The following is a 19,887-nucleotide window of genomic DNA, read 5'->3' on the forward strand; positions in this document are numbered from 1 at the left end:
AATTTACTAACTTGTGGGACTGTTTGCATGCTTTTAACTATAAAACTTAGAGAGCAGCTGTGTAGAAACAAATTAACTTAAAATGCATCTTTATAAATAGGAATACTATCCTTTAACCATGTCTAACAATTAGTATAATATTTAAACATTCATGGAGTTTATGTTTATCATTTTAATGTTATAGTTTTGTTAATCCTCCAATAAAATATGGCTGAAACCATTAAAAGTAGTCTATTAATGTTAATGACCCTTGACAATATAGTCTTCATATCAACTGTTTGAATATATGAAAGGGACTAAAAAATTGAAATAAATTGTTGGTTTAATCACACAAATAAGAATCACACAGTTTGCATTTGACAAGTTTATTTGTATTGAATGACAGGGGAGAACTACTGTAAGCTAAGGTTTGATCCTAGTAATGCTCTTGACACTATGTTGTTTTCTTGGTTATTTGTTGTTTGTTCCTTTCAAAGTTTGATTTTGGCATTGCTTTCTTCATCTTCACAGCTTTCTCTTTAAGCATCCTCTTCAGCCTCCTCTTCGAATTCACCCTCCTCCTCAGCGGTGGCGTCCTGGTACTGCTGGTACTCAGACACCAGGTCATTCATGTTGCTTTCTGCCTCAGTGAACTCCATCTCATCCATACCTTCACCTGTGTACCAATGCAAGAAGGCCTTGCGCCGGAACATGGCTGTGAACTGCTCAGAGATGCGCTTAAACAGCTCCTGAATGGCTGTGCTGTTGCCGATGAAAGTGACGGCCATCTTAAGGCCACGAGGTGGAATGTCGCAGACAGCGGTCTTGACGTTGTTGGGGATCCATTCGACAAAGTAACTGCTGTTCTTGTTCTGCACATTGAGCATCTGTTCGTCAACCTCCTTCATGGACATGCGGCCTCGGAACACAGCGGCGACTGTCAGATAGCGGCCGTGACGAGGGTCACAGGCAGCCATCATGTTCTTGGCGTCGAACACCTGCTGTGTGAGCTCGGGAACGGTCAGGGCACGGTACTGCTGGCTGCCCCTGCTGGTCAGGGGGGCGAAGCCAGGCATGAAGAAGTGCAGACGGGGAAAAGGCACCATGTTGACAGCCAGTTTGCGGAGATCGGCGTTGAGCTGGCCAGGGAATCGCAGACAGGTGGTGACACCGCTCATGGTGGCAGAGACCAGATGGTTTAGGTCACCGTAGGTGGGTGTGGTCAGTTTCAGAGTGCGGAAGCAAATGTCATACAGAGCTTCGTTGTCAATGCAATAAGTTTCATCTGTGTTCTCTACAAGCTGGTGGACTGACAGAGTGGCATTGTATGGCTCAACCACTGTGTCTGACACCTGTAAACACACACACAAACACATCACGTTTATTCAATCATATGATTAAAGCCTAGGAGCTTACAGCAAAAGAAACTAAAATAAAAAACAGAAAAACTTGTGTGCTACCACGAGGATAAGTTACCTTGGGGGAAGGCACCACACTGAAGGTGTTCATGATCCGGTCAGGGTACTCCTCACGGATCTTGCTGATCAGGAGGGTTCCCATACCAGATCCAGTTCCACCACCAAGAGAGTGGGTGAGCTGGAAGCCCTGCAGGCAGTCGCAGCTCTCAGACTCTTTGCGGACCACATCCAGGACTGAGTCCACCAGCTCAGCGCCCTCTGTGTAGTGACCCTTGGCCCAGTTGTTTCCAGCACCACTCTGACCTGTGAAAAATAAATTTAAAAACAGTTTTACATGTTCTTAAATCAATAATTTATACAGTAACAAGAAATAAGTCTTTATTTGACCTACCGAACACAAAATTGTCAGGTCTGAAGATCTGCCCAAAAGGTCCAGACCTCACAGAGTCCATGGTTCCTGGCTCCAAATCCACAAGTATGGCCCTGGGCACATATTTACCCCCTCCACAAGAAAGGGAACGAGAGACAGCAAGAGAAAGGAAAAAAAAAAACAAGAAGGGAAACACCAGCTTAATATCAGAGAAAAAAATATATAATATGTGAAAAAAAAAATCTATGCATAACAAATGACAATACAAACAACCGCATGTCTATTATATAAATTGGAATATAATTACAAAACTTGAATCAGTTTTTAGGATGATTGTTTTTTACCCGTGGCCTCATTGTAGTAGACACTGATCCTGTCCAGCTGCAGGTCACTGTCTCCGTGGTAAGTTCCTGTGGGATCGATGCCGTGCTCATCGCTGATCACCTCCCAGAACTGCAGACAGAAAAAGAAGCCATCACATGACAATAACTCGCAACGAAAATAACACATTCATCTCCTAGCCCTGGGGTTTATGGATCTTTAAATGAGAAAAACAGCAGTGGGTTTGCATTTTTTTGTATTTAGACAGCTAAGCCAGGAATTTTCCTCCTTTTCAGCAAGTCGAATCCTAAGCAGTTTCCTGCTGCACAGCTGTTAATATTTCCATAGCCGCCAAATGATGACTTTGCAGAATGCAATGCTTTCCTGCATAAAGTGTGATAGAGAGGGAGAGGGGAGCACAACAGAGCTACAGTTCACTCTGAAGGCTACACTGAAAATAAACTTCAGAGGGCAGTCACACAAACACTGAAGACACTGAGAGTCCTCAATTCTGTATTCAGGTCTTGTTCGTGTTTAAAAAAAAACACATACACTCAGATCCTGGAAGCCTTGTAGGCAGTCGTTTGCATGTCCAAAAGTGTCTGATGCTTTTCAGACAAACATTTATTTATAACATTTGGAAGCAAAACAAGGATTTGCAGCAATCTGAATAAACTGGCTGCTCTGCAGACAAGTACTTAAGAGGACTGGAGATAAGTGGAATAAATATTATGACATTTAAATGCCATTCCCCCCCCCCCCCCCCCCCCCCCCCCCCCCCAAAAAAAAAAAAAAAAAAAAAAAAAAANCACACACACACAAAAAAAAAAATTAAACAAATAAATAAATAAATAAAAATGAACAACCACAATGATGAGGGATAATTCAGATCTGCAGAACAAAAGAAGCACCACTGAGAAACTGATGGACGGTTGACACTATAGATGGGTATCAGTAATGATAAAAAATCACTGTGAAAGAATGAGGACAATGAGCAGGAAAAGCAATGCCACACCCTGACCCAATTCACCACAATGCAGCCATTCAGCATCTCTGTCAATCATATCCACTGAACATCTGAGTCAATGAGTCCCGAAGGGAATGGAAACAAATAGGGATCCTCTCTCACAGACCACCAGTAGTTATTTTAATACAGTTTTAGCCAAAAACAAAAGGCAGATAGTTAAAGATATGCATAAATATTAACTGCACAAGCCTATTTATAGACTGATACACCTATATTGTGCTTCTGTAAAATGAAATACAATGACTAGACATTGGAGAATTTGGCACAAAACATTACCAGCAATTGTACATTAAGGCAACTGGAAACCGATCATTGCATCCTCTGTGCATCAGCTGTTTCCTCCATTCCTCCCCCACCCTTCTCTTAATTTGGTTAGCGGAGGAAAGACGCTCATTACAAAGAAAGCTTCTGCTTTCCAGGACATCTCTACCAGAAGCAGCTCATGACCCTAATGAGCCCCTAAAATCTGGGCTATTGTTAGTGTGGTCTTAATACCAGGGCTTGCATTTGAGAAGTCCTGCTTAAACATATGATGGATTTGCAAATTATCCGCTGTAAAACGAAGAGACAATAAGGCAGCAGTAGTAATAATGGACCCGGAGGATCTATTGTTGCAGACGGCAGCTGTTAGGGAAAGCCTGGGTAGATGATGAATTGGTTTATTGTAGCCCCTTTTACAGAATTTCTTATAGATTTGTGGCAAATATTTAAAAATAATGTATCCAATTTGACATGAGTTGATTAACACTTAGTATTAGTTAAAATCTTTACTAATAAGTCATGCCACACCCTTCCACAGCCCCCTTTCTCAGTAGCTCAAGCTGCAGTCTCTTTACAGCCTGCAGAATTAAAACCCAGTCAATATGAGCTATTGATCTATCAGACATCTGAGAGGGGGAAAAGAGTAACTAGGCCTCCAATCCAAATTCCCCATCATTGTCTGAAACACCAGTCATATCTGCCTGTGGGAGACAAAGAAAGCTGAGTGCAGGCTCTGACTGAGGGGCTCTGACAAGGGAAGAATAGACCTTTCTCCCCCAATTTCTCTGCTTTTTTTCCCCTCTCTGATGCCTTGAGATGAGTTGAATCCCAAGAGTTGGGATGCAGACACGCCCGGTGGTGGGTGAACAAAGCCAGTCCCGTTATTTCCCTGCTCACCCACCCACCCACCAGTTACTGCAGTGCACAAGATTCACTTTGAGAAGCAAACCCCTCTTATAATGAGCCCACTATGTTTTATTTTAAAGGAATATTTATGATATATCTAGTCAAAGCAAATGTCTTTGTCTTCAGAGAAAATCAGTTACATGAATAATCACTGCGAACAATTTGAAGACGATTAATCATGTCAAAGAAATAAGTTTCTTCCACAAAAAAATTAAATAATAAAAAAAGTATTTTTATACTCTTACCTTGGCACCAATCTGGTTACCACACTGGCCGGCCTGGATGTGCACAATCTCCCTCATTATGGATGCGAAAGTTTTTGCAAGAAAGAGTGAGAAAAAGAGGTTGGTGGATGAGCGCGACGAGCCGAACGGTGCCTGGAGAGAGAGCGAGCTGGACAATGGATTTATAAGGCTGGAGCGCTTCCAGAGAGGGGCAGAGGGGCCCGGATTGGTGCGTGGCCACACCCAGGACAGGCTGCTGCGCACGGGGATTGGATGAGAGGGCGTGGGGGGAGGGAGCGACACTGCTGCAGATCAGGGAGTGGAAATCAGAAAGAGAGACGGAGCAGAATTTTACCAGCTGGTGTCCACAAACATGCATTACAGCTGTTTAAAGTCATCCATGACTGATGATCTTTGTAACGAGGAAACAGATGGCAGGAAATTTAGAGAAAAGTTGGGCTGAAAATGAGGCTCATCCGTGTCTGTGAAGAAGGTGATTTGTGTTTTGATCCTATGCTGAGAAGAGTTACAGACGTTTCGGTCAAACCTTGTAAATGACGTAATGCACGAGCTCATTTGATATTATGTTAACTCTCAGAGAATGCGTTGAGTATGAGTCTCAGCTACAACCACACCAAATTTTAGCTCACTATCTGTGAAATCGACAAAATTATAATCATTGTTGTGTTTGGCAAGCTGTGGGGGCCAACTTGAAACAAGTCGACTCTAAATGTTTCATTTAAATACGTTAAAATTGACGAGATATTTTGCTAATACTGCAGATAAATGAACACAGACACAGGCAAATCTTCAGAAAGACTCATTCTTCTACTTCTCATTTGCCCAGTAACCTTTGCCAGGGAAATACAGCCACAAAAAGTCACCTGACAGCCTTAACAATAATCTGCTTGTCTATAAATGGATGTTAATGAGACAAAACAACGCAAAAACAGAAACAATGACTCAGAAGTGATTAGCAAGCTCTTTGCTTTCAATTCTCATCAGCTAGTGGGGAAAAGGAGCCAATCCAGCCTAAAAATATAATAACATTTCAGTACTAGGACCAGACAACAACATGGTATTTGATGCTCTAGGACACATGTGTCAAACTTAAGGCTTGCAGGCCAGATCTGGCCCTTCGTAACATTTTTTTGGCCACTGAGATAACATTGACATTTCATTACATCTGGCCTTCCAGTCTGTGACAGATCCAGTCTCTGATGCTTTTCATTTTGCTTAAAAACCTGAACCTATTCATTGAAGTATTTTCATGATGGCTTAGAACTCAAGTAAATTATGTTTTAATTTCTGAGTGACCTTTATTTTGTCATGGAAAGGGCAACAGAGAACATCCAATGGGACCAATGAAACTCTTGTTGTTAAACTTGCAGCCAAGAAAAGACCTTGGATATCTGACTTTAGCTTTTGTGCGTCTTGTATAGTCTTTTTTCTGTATTTTCTTCTTGTTTCAAAGTTACATGTTAGTAGCTGTATGCTCAGATGTTTATTGATGGATTTTTAGCTGTTTTAATGGAAAATAATTTATTTAAAAGCTGATGACAGAAAGTAAGGCATAATAAATGAATGCTACTGTTTCTTTAAGTTTGACCTATTTTTCTTTGTTCATTTGTTGTAAATTAATGTCACTGGGAAAATGTATTTCATGTTTCTATATGCATAATTTGACATATTACATCTAAAACTAATGTTAATTTTTGTATGGTTTCAACAAATATTGTTTGAGAATGGCCCTTGGCTAGGACCAGGTTTTTAATATTGACCCCCTTGTGTAACAGTTTGACACATCTGCTCTAGGAGACCATGTGAAACGAGTTAAAACAGTTTTGATGGGAATTTGTTGACCTAATCAGTATTGGACTAGTTGTTCTATATTAAAACTGATTTACATATGCTTATAGTTGAAGACTGAAGGGCAGACAAGCGTTGAATCATGTGATAAATGTGGAGTTGCAGTTTTTATACCCGCCGCTAGATGGCGACAAATAGAAAACACAAATAAACAGTTGTGAGAATGGGCGTGGTCAGCGAGCATTTCCCCTCGACGGACATTTTCCTGTTTCCGACTGACAGGCGACGACTTACAACCTGGAAACTGACTTCATTTCGTTCTAAACAGGTTTGTTTATTTCTCTTGAGCAAACGAAGACATATTAAACGCGTGGTTTGATGTTTTACATCGTTATATTTTAGCTGTTTAAATTCTTCACTGCCATTTTTTTTTCAACGGTCTGACTGAAGTGCTCGATAACGCTTTTATTAAATCGCGGATTTCGTTTGCTTTTAGCTTCAATCCTTCGCATTTTCATTTCATATGTAAACATTTAAGGTGTGCCGGCCGCGATTTGTGTGTTGTTCTCTTTAAAACACGGCACAGATTTATGTCAGTAAGACGAGGGGTCTGTATGGTTGTGAAGAGGGAGGAGCCGCGAGGTCGTCGCTGAAAACATAAACGTTAAGTCGAATAACTGGCGTGGAGATGTGGTTCTTGTAGTTTATAAGCTCCTGTCAAAACCTTAAACGGCTTTAAGCAGCTTAAAAACACCTTTAGGATTATATAGAGGCGGTCAGGTGAAAAATAAAGAAATAATGTAGGTTTTCACTGTACTTTAACACGGTTTGTGAGACAAGTACTTTTAAGTACGTTGTGTTCCTTAACATACAAGGTTTAGTGAATAATTTTTCAAGATGAATGTGTTAAACTACAAAAACATTACAAGCTGTTTGAAATACAATATAAAGAAACAAACTAGTGAATTAGAAGCCACAGGAGTGATCTGTTTGGCTTACTAAAATATATCTGATTTAATTTTTAAATGCCTTTCAACCACGTGATGTCATTTAGATAAATGCACAAAAACCATTGACTCATTGAAAATTAAACATTTTTTTCATTAAATCGATGGTAGAAACCTTTTTTTATTGTTTGACTTATGTCTTGTCAGATTTAACTGCTGTTTCCATATGTAAAACTGTATGTGAAGAAGCTGAAATCTGCTTCATTTAGAGCAGCTGTAACAGTAATACCCTCTTCTTGATGATTCATAGTTTATCTAATGATCACATGTAAGATATCTATCAGAATCATAGACCATGTGTTATAGTCATAAACTGTTTATAATTATTAAAAAAACAAGAATACTCCTCATATAATACTATACAGGTGTTGACTCTTGTTAATTTTTGTAGCTCTTACCTTGTTCAAACACTAATTTTTCTAACAGGTTTAGCTGTAATTAGTTTTTTCATGCTCTAAAGAAGCTCATGTAACACCATGGTTTTGTGCTGGGGAGAAGGCAGGGCTTAAACGCCCACATGACCAGTGCACTGGTTCCAAAAATGTAACTAGGCAGATTTTGTAATCCGGGGTCTTTCTGGCTTCAATTCTCAACAATTAGAAATGTCTGAAACATTTGGTCTAGTATTATAATACATGTTGATGGTCAGAATGTTAAAACTTAAGCTACATTTTGTCTTTGACACTTTGAAATGGAGTAGAACCTCTACAAGTAATTAAGTGTTATAATGTTGCTGTATTAGTACTTTATATAAGAACTGAAACCCTTATTTTACTTGAAACACCTTTCAAAGTGTATTTTCTTTGGTGTCAACTACATTTATTTTGCTACAGTTTTTGCAAACTATTGCAGTTGTCCTGTCTTAATGTGGCATTTAATTTCTTATTCCATCAGGAATCAAGATGTTTTACACATGTGGACCCAATGAAGCCATGGTGGTGTCTGGTAATAGATTTCAGATTTATTTATTTTTTTTTTTTCACAGCAAAATATTCTTATTCATAATACAACATGTCAGCCTTTGTGAAGCTGTAATAAGACCATGTTATAACTGTACCATGGTCATTTTACTGGTGAAGTTTTGTGTATAATGAATCGGTAACATTGTGTCACATCATTGACACAATCATGTCCTCAGATAGAACGATTAGTTAAGCAGGGTGACTTGGTTTGGAGAAGCTCAGGGATTTTCCATCTTCTTGTAATATCTGTTGATAAATGCTTTGGTGACTTTTACATTTTTGCAATATGGGGCTGTGGTGTTTAATTTTCTTCTCAACCACTGTTTGCCCCTTTCTCCTCCAGGATGTGGCCGCTCTCCACCTCTAATGATTGCTGGAGGAAGAGTGTTTGTCTTGCCATGTATACAGCAGCTCCAAAGGTGATCTCATTTCTATTTCCTTTTTTCTTACTTTGTACATAACAGCCCGTTTAGTGTTTCAGCATCTTTGTCAGTCTTATCCAAAACAGCCTTTTCTTTTCTTTACAGAATTACCCTCAACACTATGACTCTAAATGTGAAGAGTGACAAGGTTTACACCCGTCATGGCGTACCAATCTCTGTCACTGGCATTGCACAGGTAAACTTTCTGTCTGAGCTGTCTGAGTAAAATGCCTTCAGCTGTGCACATTTTGGTCAGCATCTTTTTGAAATCAACAGCCCTAAAGACATTTCTTGTGTCTTGAATGAACAGCGTGAAGAACATTAAATCCTTTTCACGAGTTGTTTGTTATTGCCTAATGGAAGTTGTCGGTTTTTTGTCATGTGCAAAGTAAAACGAGAAACAGAACCCCACTGATTTCTTGTTTCACTTCTTGTTTGTTTGATTGTTTGGTTTTTTTAGGTGAAGATTCAGGGTCAGAACAAGGAGATGTTAGCTAATGCCTGTCAGATGTTCATGGGAAAATCTGAGGCTGAGATTGCTCAGATTGCACTGGAGACACTGGAGGGACATCAGAGAGCCATCATTGCTCACTTGACTGTGGAGGTTGGTGCTCTAACAGTCAGAAATGTTTTTGCAGTGTGTGTTAATAATGTTGTGACTCTGTGTGCAGGAGATCTACCAGGACCGTAAGAAGTTCTCCGAACAAGTCTTTAAGGTGGCCTCCTCGGACCTGGTCAACATGGGGATCGGTGTTGTGAGCTACACCCTCAAGGATGTTCACGATGATCAGGTGTTGTTTTTTCTCTTTGAATTCTTGTTTTGCTAATAGGAAGAATAATGTTGAGCAAATGCCAACAAACAATCCGAAAGCTTCGGAAATCTGATGTATGAGTCTGAGTCGTTTTTATCCCATGAAAGCTTTTAGTCTCAGATGGTTTCTGCTATTACAGTAAGAGGCTTCAGTGATTGATATTGACTATCTGTGATTCAGCCAACCCCCACCCTCTTTTAGCAACAGAGACAAATTAGGCCTAAGTGCTTCTATGGTAACCAAACCATCCCTTCTTCTGGTTTGTCTCATGTTCTGTCTTCCCTTTCAGCTGCTCAAACTGGGTTTCCTCTTCCAGCTTCTACCAGACATGACTCTGCAGTGTCAAATCAGCTGTTAATTTTTTTTAATGAAAACTGAAGAGATTTACAGAGCTGCTTTTGCGTTTGATTTCTTTCTTTCTGCATTGCTTCATGGCGGCACCGGGTTTGATTGTCTCCGTTTCCTTCTCTGTCTGTCCGTCTCGCAGGATTACCTTCACTCGCTGGGTAAAGCCCGTACAGCTCAGGTGCAGAAGGATGCCAGGATTGGAGAAGCTCAATATAAACGTGATTCTGTTATGAAGGTAAAGAATGTAAAAATGAACATTTTTACAAAAGAGAATACACAAATATAATTGCCTATTTAAACATTGAAGCACACATATTGGTCCTGTATCTTGTCACACAGCTTTGAAATGAAACACTCAAGTTATACACTAAAACATGGTTCAGTCAGGAATAGTCTTACTTCCACAACTCTTTGTGGTGTGTATATACAAATTATACATAAAAATGTAGGCATTTTTGTCTACTTTCTCTCAGTGTGTCTCTCTGTTATAGTTCTATAGTTTCTCTCAGAGAGTGCGCATCCGAGCTTCCATTGATTTAGTTATTTAGCTCAAAATGTTTTCAGAACTGGAAATTAATAATTTTAACTCGTCATATCTCCTTCATGAAACATTGTCGAAAGATAAAAAAAACTAACTGTCAGACTCCCTCCGCTGACGATTCAAGGATGTCAAGAAGTTTTTAAGTTCTGACTTGTTTGGACAGTGACTGTTTGAGGCCTAAGTTTCAGTCTATATCTGTCCGCTTCTCTTAAGTTTACTGTCAGGGAGTGACAGACACAGGTGTGTGATTACCATGGTGATCATATTGAGCCACTGGCAGCATTTCTTTTGATCTTCTTTGTCTTTACACTTCTTCTACAGTTCATACATCAAAATGTAGGCTTGTTTTTCCTTAGCTTGTTACGAAGTTGATGTTTGAAGTTTAGGTAGGAGCTGCGTTCAGAAATTTTCTAGTGTTTCACGTCTCTCCTGTTTTTGACATTTTACAGGAGGCGCACGCGATGCAGGAGAAGGTGTCTGCTCAGTACAAGAATGAGATCGAGATGGCCAAAGCCCAGAGAGATTACGAGCTGAAGAAAGCAGCCTATGATGTCGAGGTCAACACCAAGAAGGCTGAATCAGAAATGGCCTACCAGCTTCAGGTACGCTCCTCTGCTCAGGATGGGATCTTCAGTGGCCGAGTTACAAGCTGGTTACAAACAGTGTTTAGTGTCTTTTATATAAATGCAAACTTGTTTTAGCCCGGAGCTGTGGGATTCTGTTAACCTTTTATTGCTTGATTTGTAAGTCGTGTTTAAATTTTCTATACAAGGTGGCCAAGACCAAGCAGCGCATTGAGGAGGAGAAGATGCAGGTTCAGGTGGTGGAGCGTACACAGCAGATCACGCTGCAGGAGCAGGAGATCATCCGCAGGGAGAAGGAGCTTGAAGCTAAAGTTAAGAAGCCTGCTGAGGCAGAGAAATACAGACTAGAGAAGCTGGCTGAGGCACAGCGGTGAGTACTGGAGCTGAATTCAGTTGTAGATGGACAAATCGTTTGTTCTTCTCGTCAACTTTTCATCTCTCCTGTAGCCTTCAGCTCATCATGGAGGCTGAAGCTGAGGCAGAGTCCATCAAAGTGAGAACCTATCTGTTTCTCTTCTTCTGGTTCATATTTTATTGCTCTTTGAGACAAAGGAATATCTCAGTTCTCCTTTGTACTTCCTGCATTTACTAATTTTCAGTTTGTCATCTAAACATTTACTACAAACTTACCTGGCCTGTTTTTTTTATTTTACTCCATGCAGATGAAAGGCGACGCAGAAGCTTTTGCTGTGGAGGCTAAAGGTCGCGCTGAGGCTGAGCAGATGGCCAAAAAGGCCGATGCCTTTAAGCAGTACAAAGAAGGAGCCATGGTGGATATGCTGCTGGAGAAAATTCCACTGGTCAGTGTAACTCTTATATATATATATATATATATATATATATATATAAGATCTTTTTATTTGATTAATCATCGTCATGTAAGCCTTTATTTTATCATTGAAATTAACTGGATTAAAAAATGCTTGGATAGTTTAAATCGAGTGCAATGAAATTGTCAGTTTGTAGCTAGGCAAACTATAATGTTAAAAAGGTAGGTCATCCTTTTTTTTTTTTTTAAGGAGTGACTTTTTTCCTGGCAGAGACAGTCATTGTATTAGGTGATCACCGTACCCAGGGTGTGTTGTTTTCCCAAAATACTGCACAGCTTGTTCAGCATTCTTTATACTGTCTCAGCTTCCCAACACAAATCTAGCCTTTTCTTCTCTTTTAGCTCGTTTTAGACTCGGTTGACGTGTCAACCAGTGGCTGCAAAGAAAATCGTTTTCTTTGTCAAAGGCTTATGTGCAACATGTCACTGCAAGCTTTAGCTTTAAGGTAACCCAGAAAGTTGCGGTGGTTTGTGGTGTGCAGGGTGAGTGGAAGTTGTGACGGAGTTTATTGTGGGTTATCTGTTCAAAGACACAAACAGCCCTTCAGTTGGTCTGTCTGTCAGGAAGTCAGAGCTTCAGGTTGCTGTAGAGGCATCCACCTGAGCTTCACACATAGGAGCGCAGACATTATCATCACAGTGATGTCTGCTTTTGTTTAATCATTAAACAAGATAGATGAGGGTGTCTTCAAGCTCCACGGCAACAACCAACCAGTAATATATAGACGACAGTTATTATACGTACTGGGACAAGGCTGGGTGATTTGACTCATGTTGACATCAAAGAATGCTTCGTAGGTGGGCTGTAGATGCTTTAATTTAAATTTTTGTTACTAAGCAACCTTAAAGGTTTTGTTTTGAAACAGTTTTTAAAAAAACATGTCCCTTTTCTGTCCTTTTTTTAATTAAATTTTTTACCTTATCCTGAATATTTTAGAGATTTCCCTGCAGATCATTGCACAAATGCGAATGTATGCACCCATTTTTTTTATTATTTAAACCACCTCTACCTCGATCTTGTGTTTTTATATGCTTGACATATTTTACTTGTTTAATTTTAGTGTTTTGATTTTTTTCATTACTTCATAGTTTATCAAGCTGTTTATGTCGTGTGCTAATATGCATCGTAATTTCGTTCCACAGTGGATCCTTGATGTTATGTTGAATGACAATAAAGAGAATCTGAATCTGAGATCTTCAAGTTCTGCAGAAGCCTGTTATTCATTCATTCATTCAGATCAGGCATGACAAAGCAGAGAAACACCTAAAACACTCAGGATCGTGGCCCTCCAGCACCAGGACTGGACACCACTGCCACAAGCCTATAAAATCTCCTGTTCTGTAGATTAACTCCATTTCTTTTTCCTGTGCAGATGGCAGAGGAGATCAGTAAGCCGATGTCAGAGGCCCAAAAGATCACCATGGTGTCCAGCGGCGGCTCAGAGGTGGGAGCCGCTAAACTTGCCGGAGAGGTGCTCGACATCATGACCCGACTGCCGACTGCTGTGGAGAAGCTCACCGGAGTCGACATCTCGCAGGTACGCTCAAGCACGATGGTGAAAAACACATTGCTCCTGACTGAACAACGTGGGGGGTGGTGATTAATCTGCGTTTCTCACAGGCTGCTGGAAAGACCACCCGCATGCATTAAGAAGAGCAGCGGCGTCCCGGTAATCAGAAGAATCGGTGACTTTTAGTCGTACTCCACATTTAATCCTGTGTTGAACCTGCACCATTATAGTCTCGTCTCACTGTGTGCGCATGCATGTTTTTCTTTTATATATGTAGAAAAATAATTTCCCTTCCTCCTTCATGTGGTTTCTGTTTTCCTGATCGGTGCTGGTTTGTGTCTTCACTGCAGAAACATTTACTGATCAGCAAACATTTTCTGTTGCAACCAAACCACAGCTCTCTTTATGCACCAGGTCGGACCGAATGAAGATCTGCTGTTTTATACTTGTTTTTTTTACTATGCAGCCGTTTACATTGTTGAGACCATTATGATTATCCCTGCAGGGGGATGTGAATAAACAAATATCACTTTAATTTAATTAAAAAGTAGTCAAGTCATTTTGCTGTGCCTTTTTAAATGCTTAAAAAATGCAAAGAGCTCAAGCAAAATCAGAAAATATCACTACCACATATATCTTCTTTACCCTTGTTAAAGTTCTACTGTTAATTTTAGTGACTGAAATATAGACGTAACATTAATCAACCTTTATTTACTGGAACAAGTAAACAGTGTTTAATTTGCCCAGTTGTTATAGGAAGTCAAAGGTGAAGTCTAAAGTGATTTCATTTATTGTTACAATCTGAGCTGAGAAGTTGTCTCAGAATGAGGGGAAGACGTGGGTGATGAGAGCAGGTGTTGAGGTTTTCCTGCTGGAAGCAGTGAAAGTGTCTTGTGGTGGAAACAGTCATGTCTTTGCTGCTCTGTCATTTTCTTTTTTTTCTTACTGCCATTAAAGGAGGACCATCACCAAATAAACTCTGTAACCATTCTGCTGCTTTAAACCATTTGACTCTAAGAAGTTGGTATGATTTTTATTGTCTTTTATCAGTTGTAGTGAGACGTCATCTTAAAGTGATGGAATATGTTTGTAAATGATATTAGCTCTTGTATATCTGCACGTGTAGTTTTTGAATATGATTAAAACCAAGTGCTTCTCATTAGGAAAATATAGACTAACTGTCCAAAGCTTTCCGAGCCTTATGCATTTTGTTAACCGCCAAGTGCCTGGTCAAACTCCTCAATCCACCTGACCTTTGCCCTTTAACCTATTAAAACTTCTGTCAGGGAATAATTTCCTTATCTAACTGATCACAAGCCATTGGCCATCGCTGTCGATGGCTGTCGATAAAAGCCAAGCTTGTCTCGACCCTTTTGGTGTGTCCTTGTGACAAATCTTTGAAAACGTTTGTTGCATGACTGCTAGTTTATAGTGTGATACTTCTTGCATCAATTATGTTGTAAAGTTACAATAAATTGTTTTATTCACTAAAACCAACCTGTTGCTTATTGCTTTTTTTTTTTCCATTTCACACAATGTGAGCAATCGGATTTATTTGAAAATGTTTAACTTTATTAAAACATCTACAAAAATAAACAATAAGAGCTCCAAGGTAGCAAGCATTCTACAGAGACATGAAGGACCCAAAATGTAACAAGCTTTCTATATATTATAAGGAAATGATCATTTTTGTCCTTAAAATATGTACATGATGTAGAGTTAAAGTGACGAGAGCCTACAGTCATAGTAAAAAATTACATTTTAACTCATTTCATGTATCCTTAAAATCAGATTTTAAAATAAGGTAAATAACCTATGACATTAATCTGTTTAAAATGTTTTTATGACCCATATTAAGAATATCATAAAACCAAATACTGGAAGTACATATATAAATACGCACCCTCCACTGCCTTGTCTGAGGTTGTATTTACCTCATTTTAAGATCAGGTAATTAAAAATAAATCATGATACATCAAACCTTTAATGTCAAACTTGCTTTTTTTACTATGACTGTAAGCACACACTAATTATATATAATTAGTCTAAACACTGAACTGGAGCTACAGTGTATCAAAATGAATCAAAGGGCACAAACATACACGATCACTACACATGTGTAACTTCCTCATCCAGATCACCTCAGGACTGGTTTACAGTGCTGTACAGACAGTAAGGTAGAAGCATCGGTTCTACCGCGGTCAGTTTAAAGGTGGAACGATGCAGAGATCAACTTTCACACATTCATCAGGAATCCCAGAAGTCCTCATCCAAATCATGCCATAAAAATTACAGCGATGTATTTGGATGATCGAGGAGTTTATTGTGTGAGTAACATTGCATTTACATACATTAGAAATGAAATCAAAATGCCATTCCAGTTTTGTTTTATTTTTTTAAACAATATTTTACATCTAATGGTTTGGCAATGCTGTTTTAGAGGTGGTTTGTAGATTTTGGCCTATGCATTGTGACATTCCTCAGCAAATTGATAATAATAATAATAAAAAAAAAAATCTGAAAATCCTTGCATGTAGATATCACAATTCATATCAGGAATCATCATTCAGGCCCATGATGGAGAAGAGTTTGATCACAGAGAAGGAAATGCATGTGGGGTAAAGTGCAGCTGGTTGTGGAATTTTAAATTTATCCATTCTGCCAGAGTCATGGTCAGACAAAGGAATTAAAAATATATATCATATAAAGAAGTCTCGTCCACCGCTGGCTGCCCATATGTCGTCTCTCCTTGGGGAAAAAAAAAGAAAAAAAACTTCTGACATCTTATGAGCAGCGGAAGCTGCAGACTCAGGTTTTCTGTGCCTTTCTCCTCAGGTTTTAGAAGTCCGTTTGGCAGCAGGTACACAAGCTTTTCTTTTGAAGATGGCTCTGAAACGTTTTTGATGAAGATGGGAGTCGCTGGCTGATGGCAAACTTAATGTAACCACATTGTAGACAAAGGGCTTCTGTTTGTTCCATGTCCACAAAATCTGTGGATGTGGGTCATTAAGCAGGAATTCCGGGCTGAGATAAAATGACCAGACGTGGTGAGGAGGAGGTTAATGGCTCTGAAAGTGGGACTAATTTACTGAATTACAGTGCATGCTGCAAACTATAAATAATACAATCCCTGTGTGTGCTATTTCACCTCTGAACAGATTTTCCAAGTTTGGTTTTATTTGCAGCCAGGTTTTACAGTGCACCTGTTCACCTGCGTGTAGCATTTAGGATGTTGAAATGTTTAATTGTAAAGTTTCTGAAAAGAGAAAACCCACCACCAACTACTACAAAATGTAGCTCAGACTTATCTACCAAAGGTCTTTGGGGTCTGAGGTGGAAGTAAAACCGAACCAGCCGGTGTCTCAGCCCCCAACCCAGCCTCCCTGTGAGTGCCCCCTCCTTCACCGCACCATCCCACTGTGCTGGGGGCGCACGAGCAAACTCAAGGTGTCCTCCTCGCTGCTTCTTTGTCTTCAACTTTACACCATGTTCATGGCGTCCTCGGTAAGGAAGGAGTGGATGTAGGCGAACGATGGGCGGAGCTTGCAGTCTCTGTTCCAGCAGCTCAGCATGAGCTCGTAGAGACCCTGAGGACACACAGCCGGCCGGCTCAGATACACCTGAGAGAGAAACCCAGAGATCTGAGGAAGCTTCACACAGACACGGCTGACTTTCTGTTTCAGCAGGAAGTGTTTTAATCTCAAACAAAGCCAGCGACAATTACAGTTCAGCCCTTCTCTCAATCTTTGGTTTTCATGTCTTTGTTTTTTAACCTGACACTTTTTGTGCACGATCATGGCCGAGCAAGCTAAAAGTAAAAATGAACAAATACTGAAATCATCACCAGCAGGGATACAAGCAACAAGCATATTTACCTGTTTTTATTACCCATTTTTGGGTTAAACAAACATCTAACTACATTTAAAAAGTGTACAAACATTTAAGGTAAAATGAGCTTAATTTAGTCTAAAAATAAAAGTTTTGCAGCTATCTACATCCAGATTTAGACGTTGAACAGACGTCTGCATTGAGCTGAGACGGTGAGCAAACCTGCTGTTTTTTTAGGCACTTCTACTGAACAAACCAGCCACACAGGAGTCTCCTTTTTCACCTGAACAAAGCAATTATTGTTTGATGGAAGGGATGGTACTTTAACCACAATGTCAGTGACTGTGACTAAACAATCATTTGAGTGTTCAGACTGTGATTTAATCTCAGTTTGTGGCATTCTTACATCATTTACAGACTTGTGTTTTGCATCTTACATGTTTTGACTTATACCTAAATATGCATTAGTACAAAACTGCCTCAGATGTTCAGAGATAAAAGAGATGACCAGACTCACATGTATAACCTGTTTAACTTTGGACTCAACATGATTTAAAATGGCTGCCACAGCCAACTGAACTGACTATAACTCAGTCAGTTTTACAGCTATTGACCTTAAATTTGATGTGGTAGTAGCTGAGAGTCATTCTCAACACATACTCTGAGCGTGGCATCTTGCAATCATGCAGGATAATGAAGGTAATGTGGTTTTAAAAGAAGTGAAACGTCGTGGTGTGTTCTGCATCACGCACCTGTCTGCCCTGGTCTCTGAAAAACTCGCCGGCGTTGTCGATGACTTGTTCATCTGTGAGGTTGGAGTACGGCTGCTCCTGACAAACGCTCAGCATCTCCCACAGAGTGACCCCGAACGCCCACACGTCGCTGGCTGTGGTGAACTTCCCCTGAGAAAACACACACACACACACACCACTGTTATCACAGCTCTATAATTGTCAAAATGATAAACACTATTATCATGAGAGGTGAGACTGCTGCTGAGATGACATTAAATGAGTTTCTTTCACACATAAAAGCATCATTACTGAGTCATTATTTTTTAAGTGCATTAGTCCGTTTTATGCTTTCATTTAATTTCAGTATTAGTGACTGGTAAAGCCCTGACATTCATAAGCTTTAGAAAAACTGCAATAAAACAAAAACCTTTCCCAAATCAAAAACAACACCCACACGTTTGCCTTCTCACCATGAGGATACACTCCCAGGCCATCCATCGTATCGGCAGCACAGCTCGGCCCTGGATCCTGTAGTAGTCTCCAGCGTACAAGTTCCTGCTCATGCCAAAGTCAGCTATCTTTATGTGGCGCTCGCCACCTTGATCCTCTCCGTTCTCGTCCCTCTCGCCCCCGACCAGACAGTTACGAGTGGCCAGGTCCCGGTGCACAAAGTTGAGCGATGACAGGAACTTCATTCCTGACGCAATCTGGCTCGCCATGGCGATGAGGGCGGGGTAACTGGGAGACAACACGACAGGCGGGAAAGGGTAAGTCATGAAAATAATTTTTTACGTTTAAGGACTTCTTTATGCCTTCTTGTATATGTGGTGTTACCTGATGGTCGGCGTGCTGTGTGAGGGCCCGGTTTTGTCCAGCAGGACTCGGTGGGACAGGTACTGGTTCAAGTCTCCACACTCCATGTACTCCGTGACCATGCAGAGGGGGTCACTGCTCACGCACACACCCAGCAGCCGGATGATGTTCGGGTCCTTCAGGCGAGACAAGATCTTCACCTCTTTCAGGAAGTCGTTCCTAAGAGAATAAGAAGAGATAATCGAGAAGATTAATCTGATGAAATGAATGAGGGGAAATCCAAAAAAAATCAAGGTTTCCTCTCTTACCTGCTGTAAATATACAGCAGTTTTTGTTTTTTTCTTGAGAATGATGAGAATGATTTTCCTTTGGAGTAAGAAGCCAAACCAGCTCTAATATGAGAAATATTTGCTCTGCTTCCTTTATTTACCAAAGACCCGTTTATTGTAGAGATTTCAGCAGGAGAGCTTTAATTCACAGCAAAGAGATTACTTTACTCCTGTTTTCTTCCAGGCTCCTCATATGTTTGAGAACAGATTTACTGAAGTTCCTTTAAGGCTTCTTCTCCCCAAATTACCTTCTTTTTTCTCAACTGTAGGCGGTATTTACTTTAAGCCTTTTAGAAATCCTCTGTCTGAGAAGTAAAATAGGACTAAGCGATGCAGTCATCACAGCCCTCAGGCTTTTAACAAAAACTGCCTGAGGAAATCAGAGCGGCTGACTCACCAACCTCCTTTAAAAATCTTTTTATCACTAAGCCTTTACTAATTATCGCCCACCGCCAAAGGCGAAAGGTGAGTGAGGTGTTTATGCCTGTATCCGTGTTTGCACGTGTGTGTTTTTTTCTCAGTAGCGTTAGCAAAATATCTTGTGAACCACTGATTGGATTTTAATGGAACTCACAGAAAATACCCACTAGATGTACATCTACAACTGATTAACTTTTGGGATCACCCCCTTTAAGATGGACGCCACAGCTAAGCAACTTTTGCAAACACAAAATTGGCTAAAACTCTGAATTTTACAGATATTAGGTTAAAATTTGGCGTGGATGTCAATCATTTAATCTAATCATGAATGGATTATAAAAAATATCGCATCAGACTGAGCATAAGGTTATTTTTACAGTTTGACCAAGACGGCTTAAACTCTGTCCCTTCTCAACATAAAATCATTTTAGT

General features: G+C 40.1%; 3 protein-coding genes across 7 annotated transcripts in view; 1 reads left to right on the forward strand and 2 right to left on the reverse strand.

Moving 5' to 3' along the window:
- Nucleotides 1–349: 349 nt before the first annotated feature.
- tubb5 (tubulin, beta 5) lies at nt 350–4,684 on the reverse strand. Its single transcript, XM_017415456.3, has 5 exons — nt 4,528–4,684; nt 2,112–2,220; nt 1,789–1,899; nt 1,456–1,700; nt 350–1,331 (listed from the first exon to the last, which is right to left on the reverse strand). The coding sequence occupies exons 1-5, from the start codon at nt 4,582–4,584 to the stop codon at nt 519–521; spliced, it is 1,335 nt and encodes a 444-aa protein (XP_017270945.1). The 5' UTR covers nt 4,585–4,684; the 3' UTR covers nt 350–518.
- A 1,848-nt stretch (nt 4,685–6,532) lies between these two features.
- On the forward strand, nt 6,533–14,824 carry flot1b (flotillin 1b). The gene is made up of 13 exons (XM_017415428.3): nt 6,533–6,643; nt 8,217–8,267; nt 8,628–8,703; nt 8,812–8,902; nt 9,167–9,310; nt 9,378–9,497; nt 10,006–10,101; nt 10,857–11,009; nt 11,180–11,361; nt 11,439–11,484; nt 11,654–11,791; nt 13,194–13,358; nt 13,442–14,824. Exons 2-13 carry the CDS (start codon nt 8,225–8,227, stop codon nt 13,469–13,471), a joined length of 1,284 nt encoding a protein of 427 aa, XP_017270917.1. The 5' UTR covers nt 6,533–6,643; nt 8,217–8,224; the 3' UTR covers nt 13,472–14,824.
- A 57-nt stretch (nt 14,825–14,881) lies between these two features.
- Nucleotides 14,882–19,887, reverse strand: part of ddr1 (discoidin domain receptor tyrosine kinase 1) — a 61,305-nt gene continuing 56,299 nt past the window's right edge. For all 5 annotated transcript variants that reach the window (XM_017415351.3, XM_025005761.2, XM_025005762.2 and 2 more), the window contains 4 exons: nt 18,728–18,925; nt 18,364–18,631; nt 17,912–18,061; nt 14,882–16,951 (listed from right to left, as the gene is read on the reverse strand). In XM_017415351.3, coding sequence (XP_017270840.1) covers nt 16,811–16,951; nt 17,912–18,061; nt 18,364–18,631; nt 18,728–18,925 — 757 coding nt within the window. In that variant the 3' untranslated portion in view covers nt 14,882–16,810. The remainder of the gene's footprint in view (nt 16,952–17,911; nt 18,062–18,363; nt 18,632–18,727; nt 18,926–19,887) is intronic.

This window comes from Kryptolebias marmoratus, linkage group LG16 (assembly GCF_001649575.2).
Source record: "Kryptolebias marmoratus isolate JLee-2015 linkage group LG16, ASM164957v2, whole genome shotgun sequence".
Taxonomy (NCBI): Eukaryota; Metazoa; Chordata; class Actinopteri; order Cyprinodontiformes; family Rivulidae; genus Kryptolebias; species Kryptolebias marmoratus.